This window comes from Dermacentor silvarum, chromosome 1 (assembly GCF_013339745.2).
Source record: "Dermacentor silvarum isolate Dsil-2018 chromosome 1, BIME_Dsil_1.4, whole genome shotgun sequence".
Taxonomy (NCBI): domain Eukaryota; kingdom Metazoa; phylum Arthropoda; class Arachnida; order Ixodida; family Ixodidae; genus Dermacentor; species Dermacentor silvarum.
Window position 1 is genome coordinate 237192442 of NC_051154.1, and position 20310 is coordinate 237212751.

At 43.0% G+C, this 20310-nt stretch overlaps 1 protein-coding gene across 3 annotated transcripts in view; it reads right to left on the bottom strand.

Annotated features, from left to right (window-relative positions):
• LOC119436956 (glucose transporter type 1) overlaps positions 1-18136 on the bottom strand; it is a 63546-nt gene extending 45410 nt beyond the window's left edge. The window contains exons 1-9 of one of the 3 annotated variants that reach the window (XM_049660131.1): positions 17565-18136; positions 17436-17503; positions 17218-17313; positions 15354-15514; positions 11293-11417; positions 11094-11162; positions 8182-8283; positions 4215-4322; positions 2962-3050 (exon numbers count right to left, since the gene is read on the bottom strand). In XM_049660131.1, the coding sequence (XP_049516088.1) occupies positions 2962-3050; positions 4215-4322; positions 8182-8283; positions 11094-11162; positions 11293-11417; positions 15354-15514; positions 17218-17313; positions 17436-17503; positions 17565-17706 (960 nt within the window). In that variant the 5' untranslated portion in view covers positions 17707-18136. The remainder of the gene's footprint in view (positions 1-2961; positions 3051-4214; positions 4323-8181; positions 8284-11093; positions 11163-11292; positions 11418-15353; positions 15515-17217; positions 17314-17435; positions 17504-17564) is intronic. The other 2 variants (XM_037704002.2, XM_049660133.1) reach the window with 2 other exon arrangements.
• Positions 18137-20310: the final 2174 nt, after the last annotated feature.

Genomic DNA, 20310 nt, shown 5'->3' on the forward strand with positions numbered 1-20310 from the left:
TGCGGTCACAGAAGAGAGCAAGAGTGAATTAAGATTGAAGTGGGCAGACTAGTTGCTGCCAGGTTGTTGCACGATCACACTGTCCCCAGTAGAAGTTGCCACACAGACTTCCGGGTGACAAGCACATTTTTCTGTCTGGCCAAAAAAGCAGAGACGTGACAAGCGACAGCGACGAATCGCTATCAGCAATGACAAAATTGTCATTCCTCGCCGTCGTTTGTTGCCATCGCTCGAAAATCACATGCATTTGGTTGCGCCTTTACAGTCGAACCCACTTATACCAATATTCAAGTGCCAAGAAAATCTGATTCCTTAATTACAACTGATAGCTGTTATAACCAGGTCGCAAGAAAAAAAATAAGGTGACAAACATCTAAATTAGAAAGAACTACAGTCGAACCTACTTATAGCATTACCGGTTTTAAGAATACACAGATGTAACAACGAACAGCAGCCACACCGTTAACTTTTGTGTGTGTTCTATGACGAAATAAACCTACTTACTACAATGTTCCCATGCCACATTATTGACTGTAACAATTAAATCTGGCTACTGGGTGTCTGCGCCGAAAAGAAAAGAAACGAGATATCCAGGAAAACAAAAAAGAAAATGATAGCTGCTTTATGTGCCTGTGTGCCGCGTGTGGGATGCACCGCACGCAGGCAGCTGCAAGGGCTCAGCTCGCATTTTTTAACAGCGGAGCTGTTTGAGCCGGCCGTAATGTGTGCCGCCTCTGCACTGCGTTGCCTAGCAACCACCTCGTGGAGTGTCGCGCGCTATGCTCAGTAGAGAGAAAGAGAAAATGAGAGTGAGAGAGAGTGCACGCGTCACATGCTATGCTCTGGAGAGAGAAAGAAAAAATGAGAGCGAGAGGGAGTGCACGCATCGCGTGCTATGCTCGGGAGAGAGGAAGAATATGAGAGCGAGAGAAAGAGAGAAACGAATGGTAGCAGCACCAACGAGGCAACGCGCAGAGGTGCTGCCGACGCCATCCACGCTTCTCTGTTTCCCCGCATCAGTGCCCAACGCTCGCGGTGTCCGTGACTGCAGCAGGCGCCTCTGGCGGCAGCTCGGCCGAGCTCCCACCAGCTGCGCGCTACTGCGCATGCGCCGTGATATCATCCCGGCATGTCGTCTGCTGCGCGCTGCCCGTACACTGAGCATAGCTTTTGCCCCACTACCCCTACGTGTGCTCAGACTGCAAGTGCTTCGCGAAGCGTTCCCCGATGCCATGGACCACGAGAAAATGCTTATACACTTCGTATAACTTAGCATCACTTGGCATTACTTTGTACAGCATAGACCACTTATAACGTAACCGCTTATAGCGCAGGACCGGATATGGTACGATCTTTTCAGACTCCCATTAATTTTCCCATAGCACTCCATGTATAGGCATACCGCTTACAGTGCAGCCGCGTGAGACGAAATACCGGTTATAATGCGGCTTCCACGGGAAAATCTCGCCGACAAGGGCGGTAGTGAGCACGCTTCTCAACGAGGTGCGCCCACCGATGGGAGAGGAGACCAACGAGGGCGATGCGGAGGAGGAGCATGAGACGTGGAGCATGAGTCCAAGGGCGATAAAATCGTCGCCGCGCACCGTATGTGCGAGTGAAACCGCGCGGGGGACGCACGCCTTCACGAAGAGCAAGCACACAGTGGAGAGCAAATGTGACTTCCATCGTGCGAAAGGCTGTGGGGGTATGGGAGGGAGGGAGGGGGGGGTGGGGGCGGGGCGACACTGTGCTGCGGCACCAAATGCATATCTTGCAACCGGGGCAAGGGGAACTGGCCACGCAATCTCCCACGCGAAAGGAGTAAAGCGGGAAGGCAGCACGGGAGGGAGAGAGGGGGGGGGGGGGGGGCGGCTTCTACTCTGCCAACAAATGTGTTCGCGCCTGTGCCGGCTGGCGGTGTTGTCACGCGCACCGTATCTTGAAAGCGATCTCCACACGGCTCTGACCTTTGTATGCGCTGTGCTTACGCCGCTCAGTTTCCATTGGAGCGATAGACCGCACGAACCTTCGCTCACTGCGGCGCCCGCGTTTTGACAGTGGCTGTCTGCGGTCATCGAGTCTAGTACATGTTTGCTTGTGCGCGTTGACACCACGCTTGTTGATTCAGTTAGTAAGCGAATGTGTCAAGTTTATGCAGCCGATAAAACTACTATCCCTACTCCTTATAGCTCATTACTAATTTGCTATCGCAACTGATGCTTCGCCTGTCGGGCGAAACTGAGACATTTTTTAATTATTACTTTGCTTCATGCGAAGATCGTGGGTACGTGGACATTAACCTTTTAACGTTCGGAAAATTAAATGGATACAAAACTCTCAGTTGCACGCTTCGATTCTCGGATATGCGCGGCTGCTTGGTCTACATGTTTTGCATACATGCACGGCTTGAAAATCGTTTTGGTTATAGTGCGGTACCGCTTATAGTGCGCATGACTCCGGCGACTTAAGTTAGAAGCGGTCTACACTGTATAACTTAGCATCACTTTGTATAGCCAAGACCAGCTAGGAACCGATCAGCTCCACTGTGTCTTTGTCCTTGCGCCACTAGTGCAAGCTACTCCGAATTTTTTTTCCTTCCCCCCTCCCCCCCCTCGAAAATTTCGCTTTTTTTTTCTTTCGGAGCATACACCCAGTAGCCAGATTTATTTGTAGAACCGACAATGCGGCATGAAAGCATTGTAGTAAGTAGTTTCTTTCGGCATAGAACACATACAAAAGTTGACGGTGCATCGGCTGCTCATTGTTATATGTGATATATTGTTAAAACCAATTTGACTGTACTAGTGCATGATGTCATAATGCAGCAATTCACTGCTTTGTGTTTATGTTCAATTACTCTAGCTTTTTCCTTAGTGTTAATTATGGTGTAAAAAACTCTAGCATAACTAAAATAAGTGGGCCACGCATTCATCCACAAAAGTAACAGAATGGTCCAAATACTTTAGCTTCCTGCTGTTGAGCTTGCTCCTCCGTTTTCATCTCCTCAATGTCATCTTCAACCATACTTGAGCATCTCAGCTTTTGTAGAGCTGTGGGTGGAAACAAAAAAATTATAAGTGAGTTAGTTTTAACCACAAAATGCAAGTGCTCATATCAGCACATATTTGCCTGAGTCAAAACATAATACTAAGATCAATCCTGAATTTAGGAAACCCGAAGTTTATGAAATTCATAATTTAACTACGTAGGGTGCATTTTTCCTAATTAGAATATTAGTTTCATCAGGTACAACCCTTTCTTTCTCTTTATTTAACTTGTGTTTGCAGAACCAAACGAAGCATTGATTGTGCAATACGTCTTAAAAAGCTATGGAATACGGCCAACATGAAAGGGCATAAGCTTTCAAATAAGAACTTTTTGACTACACCAAGCACGAGCAGATTTATCAGCAAATGAATGCTGTCCCTCCTTTGCATTCATGGCCTCCCATCCCCCTCCCCCCTTGTGAAGTGAAGATAAAAATTACGCTTTTAACATACATATTCTCATAAGCATCACTAAAGGTCCATCAATGCAAACACTGCATGGCCGGCTCTTGTCATACCAAACATAGCCTGGTAAACATACAGCAAGCCCAGGTGCTTGCACAATAATAATGATGCTACGAATCACACGCAACATGTTCTTCTTTCTGGGGTTTACGAGCCAAAACCAGTTCTGATTATGAGGCACGCCGTAATGGAGGGCTCCGGATTATTTTGACCACCTAGGGTTTTTTAACGTGCACTTCAATGCAAGCACACGGGCGTTATTTGCATTTCCCCTACATCGAAATGCGGCTGCCGCGGCCGGGATTCGATCCCATGATCTCGTGCTCAGCAGCGCAACGCCTTAGCTGACTGAGCCACCGCGGCGGGTCACACGCAGCATGTCAACTTGTGTCAATACTTCATGAACAAGTGGTATAAGTAAACATTGCTTTACAGCACAGAACGTTTGCGGCAAATCCTAGTGCCCATCGTGAACTCCAATATGTGTACAAGTGAAATTCATCTGCATTTTCATTCCATTTGTTATGTCTGAGAGGGCTCTAACATGGGAGAATTCCACGAACTATGCTCACAGGTTATACCTTTACCCAAAAAAACATGCATGCTCAATGAAAAGACATCCTGATTGAATGCTAAAATTACTTAGATGGTGGTCTAGCCTTGTTGGTAATAGTAGAAAGTAAAATGATAGCGAACACTTACCTTCTCGTGCTAAAGACTCTTGCTGCTTTGAAATGAGCAAATATCGTGGACTTTCTGGGCAGAAGGGCAGCAGCACTAACTGCAACACAGCTGGAATGACTGCAATTGCTGTTTTTTTTGGGGGGGGGGGGGGGGAAACGAAAAGCAGAAAAAAAATATGAACAGGGACAAAAACCTAAGACAACATGCAGCAACATATATTGGTTGCATGAAAGTTGGCATTGCATCAATGCTAATTATTAAAAAAAAAAACTCCTTCCGAGCTATTGCCCCAGCTGCTTATTTTAACAGTACGAATCGTTTTGAACCAGATTGATTAATTGCTTTAAGCACAAAGAAACAATCTGTAACATACTCAGTAAATGGCAGTCTGATATAAATGTGCACTGAAATTGTCAAACTTGCTGCCAGTCAGCGGTGTGCCCAAACCGTTGTTTACAAATAATTTTCTCAAAGAACTGTAGCCTTCTAACATTTTTTTATGTTCTCATTAAATGGTATTAGGTTGTGCATATTTCCTTCAGTTGCTTAATCTCCTAATTGACAAAGATAGAAAGCACGGTGGTCTACATCTAAAGCACATGAAGGCATCAGCTACCTATTTACTTCAGTTACAAGCAAGGCGGCTGCGCCACTGATCTGCAATTGTCTGACTTGTTCCAAAAGCAAGCACATTTTAAATGATCTGAATGAGCTTTTAATATTCATTTCTAGATTCAACAAGCGAGCGACTGCAGGCCGGATTGTATTGCGGAAGTATGCCTGCAGAACATAATGAAATTCTCTTACAGTAACACAGTGTGGCTAAAAAAACCAGCTGGTGTGATAAGTGGACCCACAAGGAACTAACATGAGCTGCCGACTTCCCCTTTTATTTTTTTTATGCCTTTAACCAATTATAACGTTTTCATTAGTTTCAAAACTTGTTCTACTGATCCACAGTAAGCCATATGCCTGGTTTACTTTTGCCAGATTTTATATCAGCCCGACGCCTCATATAAAAAATATTATAATGCCTCTATTTTCCTGGTTCACTAAAGACTGCTCGGATATACTAAAATTATGACACTTGCAACTATGAAATGCCACAACCAGAACCTTTGTATTAATGTAAAGATAACTGCCTGCCAAATTTTGCTATATTAACTAAGATCTCTTGGCAGTTTGCATGTGCTTATTTGCATGTTTCATTTAAATGGAAATAATATTAATCGCTGACTTATGCGCACGTTTGTGCATTCCACATTAGTTAAATATTCTAGCAGTGGATTTCAAGAAGATGTACAAGGTTGTTTCCGTTTAGGGGAAACATGCACAGTAGAACTACTTGCACAGGGTTTTGTTGCGCCCACAGGGTTCGAAGGGATTCACATGGCATGGGTCCTGTCAGGCTAGGGAACGACTGTGCCAAATTTGGATAATAGGTGAGTAACCGGCGGAAGCATGGTTTTGAATCCATGTCCTCCCACGACCAAAGCAGACACTCAGCCAAAAGGCCACGGCTGTGGGGGAGGGGCCAAAGAAGGGGCCTGCAGCGTGTCATCTGCTACACTGCCGGCGCATAATGCCTCGCTAGTGATACTGGCACTGTAGCTTTGCTTGCATCACGGTGCATGGTCGCCAGTGTTTTGTATCGCATTAAGTAAACAGCTGAATGTTCTACGGCACTTGGCCGAACATATTGCTCGAAGTGGCAAATGGCAAACAAGTAGTCCAAGAAAGGAAAATTTTTTTTTTTTATGGAGGAGTTATTTGCTCCAGTATTTCACAGCATGTTGTATGCATGATGGGTGTCCCTATGTGCGACTCATTTCAGTTTACCTAATGAACTTGTAAAATATATCAGTGCTGCTCAGCCCCAACTTTTCTATTGATAGCAAAACAATTCAATGAAGATTTTCTTCCTCTAGTCAGTAGTACATACAGTATGTGAACGTGCACCTGTGCCTGCACAATAGGTCATTTTGCTGATGAACTGAACTAACTGTGCTGGTCAGACATTAGGATGAGTCGTTTGCATTCCTATAGCAGTGTAATAATGCGCATTTACTGTTCGTGCACATTAACATAATTTACTGATTGGCTGCGGGGTAGAACACATTAAGCCATGGAAGACAGAGAGAGACTGGACATGCGACAACACATTATCTGAAAGGTTCATGCTGTATTAAGCACCTCAGCTCCTCCGACTTTCAACATGTTACAATCATGGTCAGACAGTCGGAAACAATGAGAAAAAATGCCTCATAAATGCTACAGCATGCAAACGAAAGCAGGTATTCTAGAAGTTTTTTACCCTTTTGAGCAGTTTGTTCAGGAACAAGCGATAACACCTGGCCCATTGTGTACAATGATATGAAAGATCGGTGTTTGTTCATGGTGCACTGTGATGCAAACAAATTCATGGCGGCAGCATCAAGTGTGGCTGAGCGCATTGGTGGAGTAGCAGACGACACGTTGCAGGGCCCGCCTTTGGCACTCAACGTGCCTGTGCAAGTTCTCTCAGTGGCCGTGTGCTCATGTTTTATCAAGTGTGGATGACCCTGTACAGTTTTAGATAACTGCTCCTGACAAGCCAAACATTTTGCTTGGCTGAACAACGCGAGTTTAGAAGACTACTTGCTGTCTACAATATAAATGTGTGCCAAATTTAATCCAGAACTGCCAGGTTTTGTTACACTTTACTTATGTGTGCATTGTGCAGTAGTTGCTTACTCGCTTTTTGTTCATTTGTCCCTTAGTGCCTTGGTCACTTAAGAAAACCAAGCTTATCCTGTTTCCCCCTTAAAGGGGCCCTGAAACTCCTTTTAATACTTACGATAGGTTTAAAATGTATCCGGTAGTAATGGGCACCACCTCACAAATCTTTCTCACCACTTTTTTTTTTATATGTTTCATATGAGCAGCGTTACTGGCAACTAAAAGTTGTCCCATCATGCCTACATGACCTTTCCTTTACTGTTGTTCCCCTTACTCCATTTCCTTACTGCCTACCTACCCCCCCCCCCCCCCCCCCAAGTTTACAGAGACATGTTGCAATACGAGTCTAATTTCCCCTGTTACACTGCCCTCCATGAAGAACCGTGATGCTGTATGACTCAATGAATAAATACATTTTATTTGCAAGAGGATGGCACTTCGGCCTAAATGCAGGTATAAGGGTTAAAGCCACCACTCATGGTACATTACACACGGTGCTGCCAACCAGTGCAGTCTACAATAACCAAAGGTTGTGCTCGCTGTTTCCACATTGCTCCAAGCTCTGATAGCTGCTGCTCATGGTTTCCTTTGGTTGACCACCCACAGCTTATACACGTTACGTTCAATACTTTTAATTTTAGCATCAATCACAGTGTTACGCCATGAGCAGTACAATTTTGTTAACTTCACTTACTCAAATTGCTCTTTCTGCTTTGAGTTTTTCGAAGTGTTCACTAGGAATTTCATTCACCCATAATAAAGGCACACCCCAACTATCAGATGAATTAAAGAAAAAAAGAAAGAAAAAGAAAAAGAAAGTGAAACAAGAAATGAGTAAGCTCGAAAGTGCATGCGAGTCCTAAATCAAACACTGCAAGCATTTGAAGTTAGCTAGCTGTTAAATAGTGCTACTATAAAGTCCTAAGTTGCTGAAGCCAATGACAGTTCCCTCTCAGTTTTCCCAGCCTTCCTCCAGCAACAGTACCTTAGCCCTCCAAGCTGGTAAGACAGTATATTAACATTGGAGAGAGCGACATGTGCTCTAACCAGAAATGCTTGTAGCAGACAATGCCTGCACTAATACCTTCTTTTTTTTTTCTCGTCAACCTACTGAAAGGTAGGCAGAGAGGGTAACAGGAAAGGGCCTAGTCAGACAAGTGCAAGTCATTTTATGGGCGAAAACCGAAACACCTGCCAGGATGTATTCTGCTAGGCTGATCCACATTTAAAGGCACACAAAGAGGATCTGAATGCAAGGACCTCTCACCGAGCAGGTATGGCCACCCTTCTTCTGTGCCTAAGATGACTTCAATACCTAAAACTTGAGAAAGCAGCATCCCCACTGTTACTCCTACTTGACTGACAGTGCCTGCAAGCCAGTGAATGAGAGACAGAACCAAATCTGATATACAATGATGTAAACAAATAAGCAAACAATGCAAGGGCAGCACCAAGGGAGCAAAGCAGACATGTACAGCACTGTGAAATGCATGATCTGCTTCCAATGCAAAAAAAAAAAAAGGAAGAAAGTGAAGAAGCTACAACCACAGAGACATAGTAATCCTTTTCTACATACCTTGTCAGTGATATGAACAGCATGCGTGGTAATAATACACTTCAACATACCCATTTTGAAAAAGCTGTTTTTAAGCATGAACATCAAAGGACATACGAAAAGTGGGTATTTAATATTGAATAGTCAGATGCAGACGCATATATATTTACGACAGAAATTTTAATTTTAGTATAATTAGGTACCATACCTATACTGACCATTACAAAAAGGACAGCTAACTATCAGAAACAAAGGATCAGTTTTAAATACAAGATCACCGATCGTTATTAGAAAAACTGGAAGAGCAGCCTCTCAACAACATTAGAACTCGGTTACAAACAAGCCCTCCACGAAAACATGGATGTTGCATAATTAGCTTTCCGAAAAACTAAAATGGTCGCCAAAAAAAAAAAAAATTAGAAATTGAGGGGGGAAAAAAGAAAACTACTGAAGGGCTTTTCTACCACAGCCACATGTTAAAGGGTCTGTTGCAAGAAAAACATCACTGGTTGCAGCGTAAAAGATATAACTTGTCCAGAGGGCTCACGAAAGGCCAGAGGCTCACGGGCTTCCCGTCCCAACGTGGGTGCGGCCCGCGACCTCTGCCGACCACTAAACCAAGAGTGGGTAGAGAGGGGTTCCTCAGGACTCTATTAATAAAGTTATTTCCTCCTCCTCTACACAGCTAGACTTCGAAAAACACAAAATGACAGAGTGCAAGTAAAAATCACAGGCCGTCAGTAACCCTCCACCATGAAACTGTAAACAAAGCTTGTATTACCCATTTTATTTCATTTCTTCGAGCACTTATGATCATTACCGATCCTGTGTTTAGCAGACAGAACAGTAATTAGGCTTAAACAGTCAGTTGTTGTGAAATATTTGGTTAGTCTTGAGTATTTTAATATGCCATATAGTTCCTTTTCAAATATGAATAGAATTTACACAATTACTATTCGTATTCAAAACTTCAAATATTCGCCCATCCTTAATAATTACTAATGACAAATTCAAAGCCTTTAAAAAATAGTGCACGGTTTAAAAATGAGGGATAATACCATTTTTCAATTCTAAACACAGTACAAACAACACTGTTGCCTAAGTCTTCTCGACTACAGCGGCCAGTCACAACTCTTCAGGCAAAAAATTATTCAGCTCATTCAAGCAGCACAGACAACCCATGCTGACAAGGTTTCAAGCTCTTGGCGCACGTGCATCTGTATTCTCGACAGAACATTAATGCATACACTAGCCTTCCTGGTAAGCTCAATCGTCTGGCAGATGAGTATGCCAAATTATGAAGCATCAAATTAAGTAAAAAGTTGTTTTCCATTCAAAGCATAGTTCTGAATATAATGCAAGGCAGTTAACCCATTTTGTATTTGTGCAAAAAAAATTTTTTTAAATAAAAAAAAGTGAAGAACAGAAACTTTATATTCATGCAAGTATGGCATATTTTATTTTGAAACTAAGCACTTGTACCTTTTCGGAGGGGGTGGGGGGTGCATGTGTTTAAGAAATGACAAGTAAAAAAACTGAGCTCTAAATTTAACTTATTTCTCACAGCCAGAAAGCATGTAAATGATTGAACCCTGATGAAAAAGTGAAGAGGTTATGAGAATTGCAATGAAGGCAGGGGAGAAAGGCTGCCAAAGATCTAATGGGAACCCAGTGGTAAACTACTACAAGGAATAATTTTTTATATGCCCCCAACAGGTGTATACCTGTCATCACCTTTCAAGGTACTATCGTGAGCAATATGAAAGGAACGCAGGAGCGCGTGTCAGATAGCCTCGAACCCTGCTATGGCGATACGCGGCGGCCACCGTCGAAAACAATGTGGAAAGGGGGACGCTGTTCTAATAACTGTTAGTACTCCCACCATGGGTCTGTTTACACAAAGTGCGGAACTTCTACTCGGCAGCGCACAGTGATAACTGTTTGGTATTGCGGTTACTGGTAACTTTGGTCACCGAAGCGTGGACAAAAGTAGCACTCTTTTAAGGCGTGAGAAACTGATTGCGTCATCAATTGATATAAAAAAATTGATTGAAAATACGAGCCAAGGTCTAAAAGTTCTGTCATACGGTTGCACAAAGAACAAAAAATTAAAAAAAAAACATGAAAAAAAAAAAAAAAAAAGACTCACTGTAAGTAACTGCGGCACATAACCGTCTTACCGGCTTTCGGTGGACAGCGAAATGCCGTAAGCTGCCGTTTTCGTCAAACGCAGGCGCGGTGGAAGTGCCAAGAGTTAGCGGAAGAGCGCCCCCCTTTCCCCTCTGTTTTCGACAGCGCCATACGCGTATGCTCTAGCTCGGTTTCAAGGCTATTTGCCACGCGTTCACGTGTTCCCTTTCATATTGCTCACGATAATACAGGTAAAAAGTCCGTGCCACTGAGTAAGATTCTATACTCAGTTTATACTGTTTATAAAACCAGGAACATTGTTTACCACACCAAACAAAGCAGTTACCCACAGTTCAAGAAATCACAAGTGCGCTCAAATGCAATGTGATAAGAAAAATGAGACAATAAGCAAAAGTCTACATATAAAGGCCCCATAAACCATATTGCATAAGCTTATGTACACTAAAATCTGTATAACAATGTTGACGACATACCTAGGCCTCCCCTGAGTGGCACAGGAGATATCTCTAGCAGGTACATTGGCACTAGTGCAGTGTTGAGACCTAAAGAAAGAGCAGTGAAGATTCTTCAAACTCTTGCACACAAAAAAGCAGCGCCAGAACAGATGTGCAAAAACCAGTGCAGAGTAGTTAGTGGATGATAAAAAAATAAAAAGGAACCGAGAAAACTTGCCACAATTCATTCCAATGATAAGGCGACCAAAAATGAGCAATTCTATGCTTCTAGAGGCATTGCTGAAACCCATCAATGAGCCTCCAAGAATGCCCAAAATATTGTTGATGAGCAGACCCCCTTTCCTGGAAAAGACAGAAACTCAAGATTACCACACATGCCGCCACACATGAGGTTAGAAATAATGCTTCATCATAGCCATAACATAATGCTTGTGTCAGACAAATACATTTTGCTACATTATTTGCTTAGATACAGCCAAAATGAAACATCACTGTGATGGCCGTTGACAGGTACGCAGCGAGATTAAATTACTGTCCTTATTTACGACACCGAATACGAAGACCAGTACAGCTCTGTAAACGTAGCCTTTCTTCTAAAGCAATTTTGTCTTCTTGGATTCCAATTCTCATCACCACATTTTAAGTTTTTATAAGTCTATTTCTACAATCATAATTTCCGAGTCGAATTCTTTTGAAACAGCTTGAAGCAATACAAGCATTGACTAAAAGTTGAACAAAGTAGAGGACAGGCAATAAGCAATATGTGCACCATTGAACATTGAAAATTCCTGACCACAAGAGCAGGCAGTTTCTTCAAAGAAATATGTGACAATGCACCCACAGAATAGCACCGTGCCTGTAGGGATTCCTGGCTAGCATCAATAGAGCTGTAGAGTCCCAGGATAACTGCGCGTGGCAGTTCGTAGTTGATGGACAGCTCTCCTGTTAACATGCAGGTGGTGTGTACAGCAAGGCCCTTATGAGGTGCTGGCATCCTTGATTAATGTTGTTGTTGCTATGTTCAGGGGTGGGACTGCCCAAAGTCATTTCGGAGAAATTTTTGGTGCATGTAAAACTGCGATTTGAAGCAGTTTGAAGCAGACAAAATTGCATTTTGGAGCAGTGTGGAGCAGACTTTGCATTTTGGAGCAGCGTGGAGCAGACTACATTCCTTTTGGAGTAATTAGGAGCAAATAAAATTTTATTTTGAAGCAGTTTGGAAAGCAACCGAATCTGAATTTTGGTGGAATAATGGAATATGGCAGCACACTTGGAAACTACGACGAAACACAGAATAAACCAACATGAAGCGCATAGTAGAATCGCGCTTTGTAGTTATCGTGTACAAGAATATGGAAGAGTGGGTCTAGCGGTGGCACGGCGCATGCTTTTCTGTAAAGCCTACAACATCGGTGGTACTACGATCAAACTAAATATTCCTGTGCCGACGCTCATGATGATAGAGGAAAATGTTTTCAAATTAGGCAGTCCAATCGACGCAGTAAAATAATTTCTTGGTCACCATATGTCACCGCAGACCCAGATAGCGGCAGTAAACTTTGGGATGGTATAACATAAAATTATTCCAAACTGCTTTTATTGCGATAGCAATTATATGGACACTCCATGCACATTTTGCCGTCGCCGTGATGTTCCGTATGAAGTCCAAGGGTGATAACACCGTGGCCGCGCGCCGTATGTGCGAGTGAAAGCACGCGAGGGGAGCCTACGATCGCGGCTAAATTTGGCGCGCACGAGGGAGGAAAGGGGAGAGCAAACACGCCGTCTCTGTAGCGCGAAAGGTCGTGAGGAGATGGAGGGGTGTAGGGAGGGGGCGTTGTGCTCCTGCAGCAACTGTGTATTTCGCGACCAGGTGCAAGGGGAACTGACAATCGCGGCTCAATCTCACACGCGAAAGGGAGGAAAGCAGGAGGCAGCACGGGAGGGACGAGGGGCGACTTCTACTCCGCCAATAACTGCGTACTTTACGCGGCCACGCGTGCCGTAACTTGAAAGCGATCTGCAGATGGCTCGTAGGCCTTTGTATGTGCTGTGTTATCGCTGCTCAGTTTGTGTTGAACCGATAGACAACACGAAGGTCACTTCGCTCGCTGCTGCTGTCGCGCTTGCTCACACCAGCAGCAGCCAGCGTCCGCGGACACAGAGACAGAGTGTGATGTGTTCATGCTTGCTACACAAATTCCGTTAGTAAGCCAATGTTTCCAAGTTTATAGGGCCGATAAAACTACTATACTTCGTATAGCTGTCTACTAATTTTCAAACACAATCGATGCTTTGCCTTGAGTCCATGCTAGCTTTGCTTGCGTCCATGCTAGAAGAATTCCCCCCCCCCCCCCCCCCCCCAAGAGCAGCCTACCATATATTAATAAAAATTATGAAGCGCAATGAAAAGGTCACTTCAGTGTATAAAAATACACTGCACTGACACACTGCATTAAAATGAAACGTTAACTAAGAGAAAATGTAAAAACAAAAACATTGTTAGTCTATTACACGTAGGCAATGTGTATGTGCAAGAATGAAACTTTAGTGCCGTCAGTATACACCAAGGTTTTATTCCACATCTATTAGATGGCTCCCATAGCTGTGTACTTCAATGTGACCTGCAGCATTGTAGTTGCATGCAAGAAAGTTGAGGCCGCAGCCGTAAGCACCCTGCACGCCTTAGCTTGGCGACTTGCACAATCACAGGAAACCATTTCCATGCAGTTGTAATAATGCTACTGATACATGGGCTGCCATGCCCATGAGACTTAAATCACTGGTACTGCTGTTCTGCTAGGGGCAGCTTCAATTTTTTGTCTGCCAGTTGCTCTATAGTGAACCATGAAAATGTATTTTTTTGTTCCTTCAAAATGCAGGGATAATTTCTGCTTGTCTTTAATTACTGAGACACCAGCTACTCCAATTTAAAAATTTTTTGGAAATTTGAGCCATGTCTGCATGAGCGTACTATTTGCTGTTGCTTTCAAAATACATGTGTACCTGACACCCCTTTCCAAGGCTACAGTGCACACCTTCCACACCACAATCAAACTGCTAAACGTGCAACCTGGGTGACAGCTCACATGTTAGCACACCTGGCTCTAAGTGACACCTGAACAACAGTGACTTCAGCGTGAACTCCTGCCTATCTTTAGCAATCTTTACTTATCTGCTCTGTATGGTGAAATGTATGCCTGCCATTACATTTAATTTAAGATTTTAAATAGACTTAATTGGTTTGCAAATTCCCCTCTGAAAGCACACAGAATTGTGTAAAAAAAGCACTTTGCACTGAAAACTGCTGGCATCTGATGCTTAGTGTGCTGGAATATGTTCAAATTAAAATTTTAATTAAATTATGGGGTTGTACATGCCAAAACCACAATTTGATTAGCAGGTACACTGTAGTGAGGGACTCTGTATTAATTTTTGCCCACCTGGAGTTCTTTAACGTGTACCCAATCCACGGTACACAAGCATTTTTGCATTCCGCCCCTATTGGAATGTATAGTGTCCACAAAACAGTCTTTGAGCTTCTTACTAACACACAATTATGCTGGCCTCAATGACCAGAAATCAAATTTTCAGTCCATAATAGCTAGATTTCAAAGTTCACAGTGATGCTGCTGACTAAAAGGCAGTAAGAAAAATCTCTGCAAAAGCACTGATAACCAACACTAAAAACCGTTTATCACCGGTGTTTGATTTCCTATAGACCATTTTGCTGTTTACAAACAGAGACCCCCGACAGGCTTCCAGTTTTCACAACAGAAATTGAGTAAGAAAGACTTGGTGAACTGCAGTTGTGTGTCGAAAAAAAACAGCCCCACAAATTTTCCTATTTTTATCTGCATGTAAACACAAGTATACAAATAAATTAATTTCAACATATAATACATACAATTCATATTGTCTGTACTTGAAACATAATAAGTGTTTCTTTTACTTGAAAACATATAAAGGGGCCATCTTCTACATTGAGCTAACTTAAAAACACGCTTTTGTTTTGCATAAGACACTGATGTTTTTAGGTGTTATCCGCTTATTGGACACGGGACCGAAGTTTGTTGGGGGCCACAGGCCCATTGCTGCCAAGGCACACGTAATTCGTCTATAGCATGGCAAGGAAGGAGTCACTATGTTGGGCAAGACTACCATAGATATATGCACACCTAAAGCACAAGCACATACGTTGAGACACACAGCCTTTTATCTTTTCCCAGTGCAAGAAAACCAGGAATGTAAGAAGAAAAAGGCTTTTATGCAACTTACCTCCCAAAACGATTTGCCATCATACCTCCAGAAATGCCTCCAACCATGCCTCCAATGGCAAATACAGCAACAGTGATTGCCCACAACCAGTCTTTGAAGTTCTTGGGTATTTGCATTCCCGTCCGCTCATAATACACACTTGAAATAAAGTCTTCTAGTACCTGAGGATAGAAGAAAAAGGGCGGGACAACATAAGGTGTGCAGAGAGGCAGAGAAATACCACAGTAGCAATTGCACAGCCTGCCCATGTTTGTTGTCCAATAATGTACATAACATATAGAAGCTAATGCATAATTTAAGGTACCATCATGCAATATACAAAACTTATTATGGTGCACAGACTATTCCCACATAAGAAATAAGTAAAGAAGAGTGTTTACAGACTGCACGCAGACTGTGCAAAAATTATTTGAGAGCCTAATTGAGAAATGCATTAAAATCACTTTGAAAAGCTATGCATTTTCACCGAATCCCCGACCTGCCTGTATTTTGTTGAGATCATAAAAATGTCACTTTTGGGTGTGAACATGGACCTGGTTCACTTATTATAGGTCAACTCATTTCGCTTCTGCTACCTGGACAAGTTCACAATTATGTTCGTTCCATATAATTCAATGAATTAGTAATATAAAATACTAAAGGCGAACTGGTTGTGCACAAATGCCAGGTCAACAGCCCCAACTAATGGGTCTTCACCAAGTGCAAGTTTCCACCCACCAGTAATTAAATATAAAAGACTTCACAACACTGACTCATATCCTACATTCTGCTACTTAAAGGAGTACTGACACCGAATCAGCAAAATGTAAGCTCGAGATGCTAGTGTTGATTGATTCCTTTGTACCACATAGGCTTTACTTTGATACTTCCAAGAATAAAACATGACACATCCCGATTTTTCTCATTGGAACTTGTGACCATAGCCCTTCCCACACTAATATTGATAAGCATATTAGGTGGACTACAGAGAACAGAGCTTCTGAACTCTGCATCCTCATCCTGAATTAAGTGCATTGGCTTAATTATCCATACAACTGCCTCAACACGAACTTTAAAGAAATTCAAAGAGTGCATCTATATTCAAAGCGTTTTATTACCCTTGAAATTTTTTCAATAGAATAGTACATCAATGTTCTCAAGGAGATGTACAACTGCAGAATGCCTTTATCACAAAGCCCCTGTAGCCGGTGCTCATATTGGGAACAAAAGAGAACCTGTTCTGAATATCCTCACTGAATGCAAGCAGCCTATTAATGGGTCTGCTAATTGCCCACACCATATGCATGACAACTGCCCAGTTATCAGAAAATTTGAGCAGGCCAATAAGCCAAGGCAGTACTTTCAATGGTAGCAGGAATGATGAGTTCATCAATTCAGGCCAGAAACGACAGAAGTGCTTGAGATATACAACTGGTGCACAAAACATTGCTTACTAGTACAGACAAAAAAATAGCACTATCGCTGCAATACTTTGTCTGCACAGCAGATGTTGCACAGCAATGCAAAAGTAACCCTCTGTGCAGATCTTCGCATAAATCCACAGCTTGATAAATCTGTTATGCAATAACGATAGAAGTTTACTTTTATTCATAACATATCAGTTCTGTGGTTTACTAAAAAGAAAGTGGCTGCCAGGACAGCAAAATATCAGCTGTAGCACATATTGAATCCAGACTTGACAAGCAAGAAATTCTAAACATTTAGCGACATGACAGTAATACTAACGGAATGCTAGCTATCTGGAACAAACATACTCTGCCTACCACAAATTTTTTTATTGTACCATAAGCTTGTTTATGTTAAGACGTGCTGAAGTCTATTGATAGATTAGGCACTAGCTGACAGAAAACCCAGTTTTACTCACCTTTTGTGGAGCATTGATTACACCTAGATTATAGCCGAACTGAAACATCCCTAGGACGGAAGCGAATATGGCTAGGACCAGCATACATGTCAGGCCCTGGAAGTAGACAGGTAGCAGCAAATGAACGCTCACAAGTAACGGTACATAACATTTCACTTTCACAGCCCGTAACTTAGCGCCGTTTAAATACGTCCCACTTAAACCATGTTTCAACTTACCTCTGGGCACCGACAGCAACTGCTGCACCTACACCAACACATGAAGTCCCCGGGATCCTCGCCACTGCCTGAAACATGCAAAAGTTGCAATGAGTAAGGTGACGGAACGCCCAACAATAACTAAACTACCGTCAGAGCTGGGCTCGAATGAGATCAACGGCGAGCACGAAGAACGCGAACGAAAACATTCCCGACGAAGCAAGTTGCAACACGCGTCCGCCTCAGGGCATTCCGAAGATGCGACGCGGCCTTCAAACGACAAGTATGCCATAGGTATTCTGTGAGTAAACTACACACGCTTCATGCATGCTCATCTTGCGGTAACGTTGACAGGTGCAACGCGCATAAAGCCAGTACACAAATAATTGCAGGAACTCGAAACACTTACGATGAAACGACTTAACTACTGTATGGTATGCAGGCACACTTGCTACAATCGCAACAACGCGATAACGCTTGTGCACGCTTTCCGAGCGCTGCGAAAGTGAAGAGCGGCGAAGCACACGCAACACGCACTCCGCAGCAACATACGGCTCGTCAGCTAAAGCCCCTGAAAAATAGCGCCAGCAGCGCACCAGCGCCGCGTTAAGTCACTTCGTGCGACTGAAAACAATCCCTCCGTTCCATGCATCGTTACTGTCGTTACTGCCACTAATCCTTCTTGCACCGCATAACATGCAGTCCAAACAGTGCTCGGGCCAGAGTTGGCTGGTTGAGCAGGTGGTTGCGAGCCGACGGGAAGTGGCGGGAAAAATCAAATCAGCACTCATCCAACTCCATGCGTAGTTTCACTAGTTGTTATCTAATGCCCAACTCACAATTTTGCGCTCTGCAATGTAACAACAACTCTAATACAAAGGATGGGATGACTAGCCAGACCAAGCGACAATGTTCTTGCGGTCGATAGAAATAATCAGCTTTTGGTCATTATTTTTGGATGATTACTAGAAAAACCAGAACGGACAACCAGCGAGTGCGGACGGGTGCACCCTCGGGCACTGTCGGTGTTGCTCGGGCCATAATCAAATAATGCTGCACACAGCTGCACGGCATATCCACACAAGTTTGTCCCACCTGCTCTGTTTTTGTTTTCTCGTCACGAAGTGTGTTGAAAATAAAACAATGCTCGTGCAATCGCAGCTGGTAAGGAAACTACGATATATATACATATATACGTTTGTCTCTTCGGAGCGAGGCATACACTCAAGCATATGTATTGGGCGCGGTTTGTAACGGATAACGAGCATGCACTGCTCTCATACCGCAGTGCTCGCCCCTGGCGATTGCGGGCCGGCGGGAGAGCTGATGGACCAACTACACGCGACAATAAATGAGAACTTGTAAAGGCGGGGAAGGCGAACGTTGGAGTAGGCAGCGTTGCGGGTCGAGACGAGGAGATGCCGAAATGTGATATATATATATATATATATATATATATATATATATATATATATATATATATATATATATATATATATATATGAAACATGGGTGGAAGAGGCTAGGGGGGTTGACGGTGAAAATTGGTGTGATGGAGGTGATGCGGAAACACAACATATCTGACTGGCCAGGCGTAACAGGGAAGTCTAGTGAATTCCGACCACTGTGAATCGGACGTTTATGAAAGTGGACGGACTGCGTTACCGACTTGCGCAATCTGTTTTCTAGCATATTCCTGTTCTCAAAATATCCCCGCCACATGATATTCCACGGAAAGCGTTCTTACTTCTAAATGCGTTCGTGGAAACATTATTATAAACAGAAAAATACTGGCATAGATAAAGAAGAAAAAAAAATAGGGTAGTTTGCGAACTTGAGCGAAGAGACCTCGACGAGTGAACACACAAACGTGGAGCTCCACGCCCAGGGGAACATTAATGGATTAACTCTACGACCGATTTATGGGAAAGCATTTTCTTCTTTCGTGGAAAGCACAGAGGACCCAGATAACTTCAACAGGGGACTCCCGTTTGCTGCGTGTGGCAAAGTATGTGGGTAATCTATTTTTCGTGAAAGCAATGGCGACCACAGGTGGACAGAAATACCGTTGCGGCGAAATATATTGGGAGCCCAGTTCCAATGTTCTTGTCTAGGATAGAAAATGCTGCTTCAACTGAAACATTTTCGGGCATTCGCCTCTCTAGTTCGATCTTCATGCCAATTAAGTGGCCGAGACCCCCCTGAATAGCTCTGCACAATTGTCTTACTCGCGTCTTTATCACATGCTGCAGATATCCAATAATAATAATAATAATAATAATAATAATAATAATAATAATAATAATAATAATAATAATAATAATAATAATAATAATAATAATAATAATAATAATAATAATAATTCAAGCGCGAAACAACGACGTAACAACGTTCGCGGGGTGAGCAAGAAACAGCATCATTGGCAATGAAGACTTTGCTGCATGCCGGTTTCTGATATCTGAGTGCATCTGGCCATTGTACAAGATAATGTGCGTCCAGATCGACCGTCGGACGTCGGCGCTCAGCCGACTGTAGGTGCCTGCACGTACATTGCTTGACCGATAGGATATCTGTTTTACCGCCCATTGTTTCGATGTGAAGAAATTGTGCTTGTTTTTGTCTTATGGTCGATTCTTTTGCGTCGTTTCTCTATAATAATGATAAAGTTGTTATATATATATATATATATATATATATATATATATATATATATATTAGCAAAGCTTTTGACAAGCTGCCTCACGATAAGTTAATGTTGAAGCTTAGAAAATATTCTCATTCCTGGACATGTTGTATCTTGGACTGTAGCATGTGCACGCCTGACTAATCTCTAACAGTTTGTGGACGTGGGTGACCATGATTCAGACTGTCTTCTGGTCACATGGGGAGTTCTTCA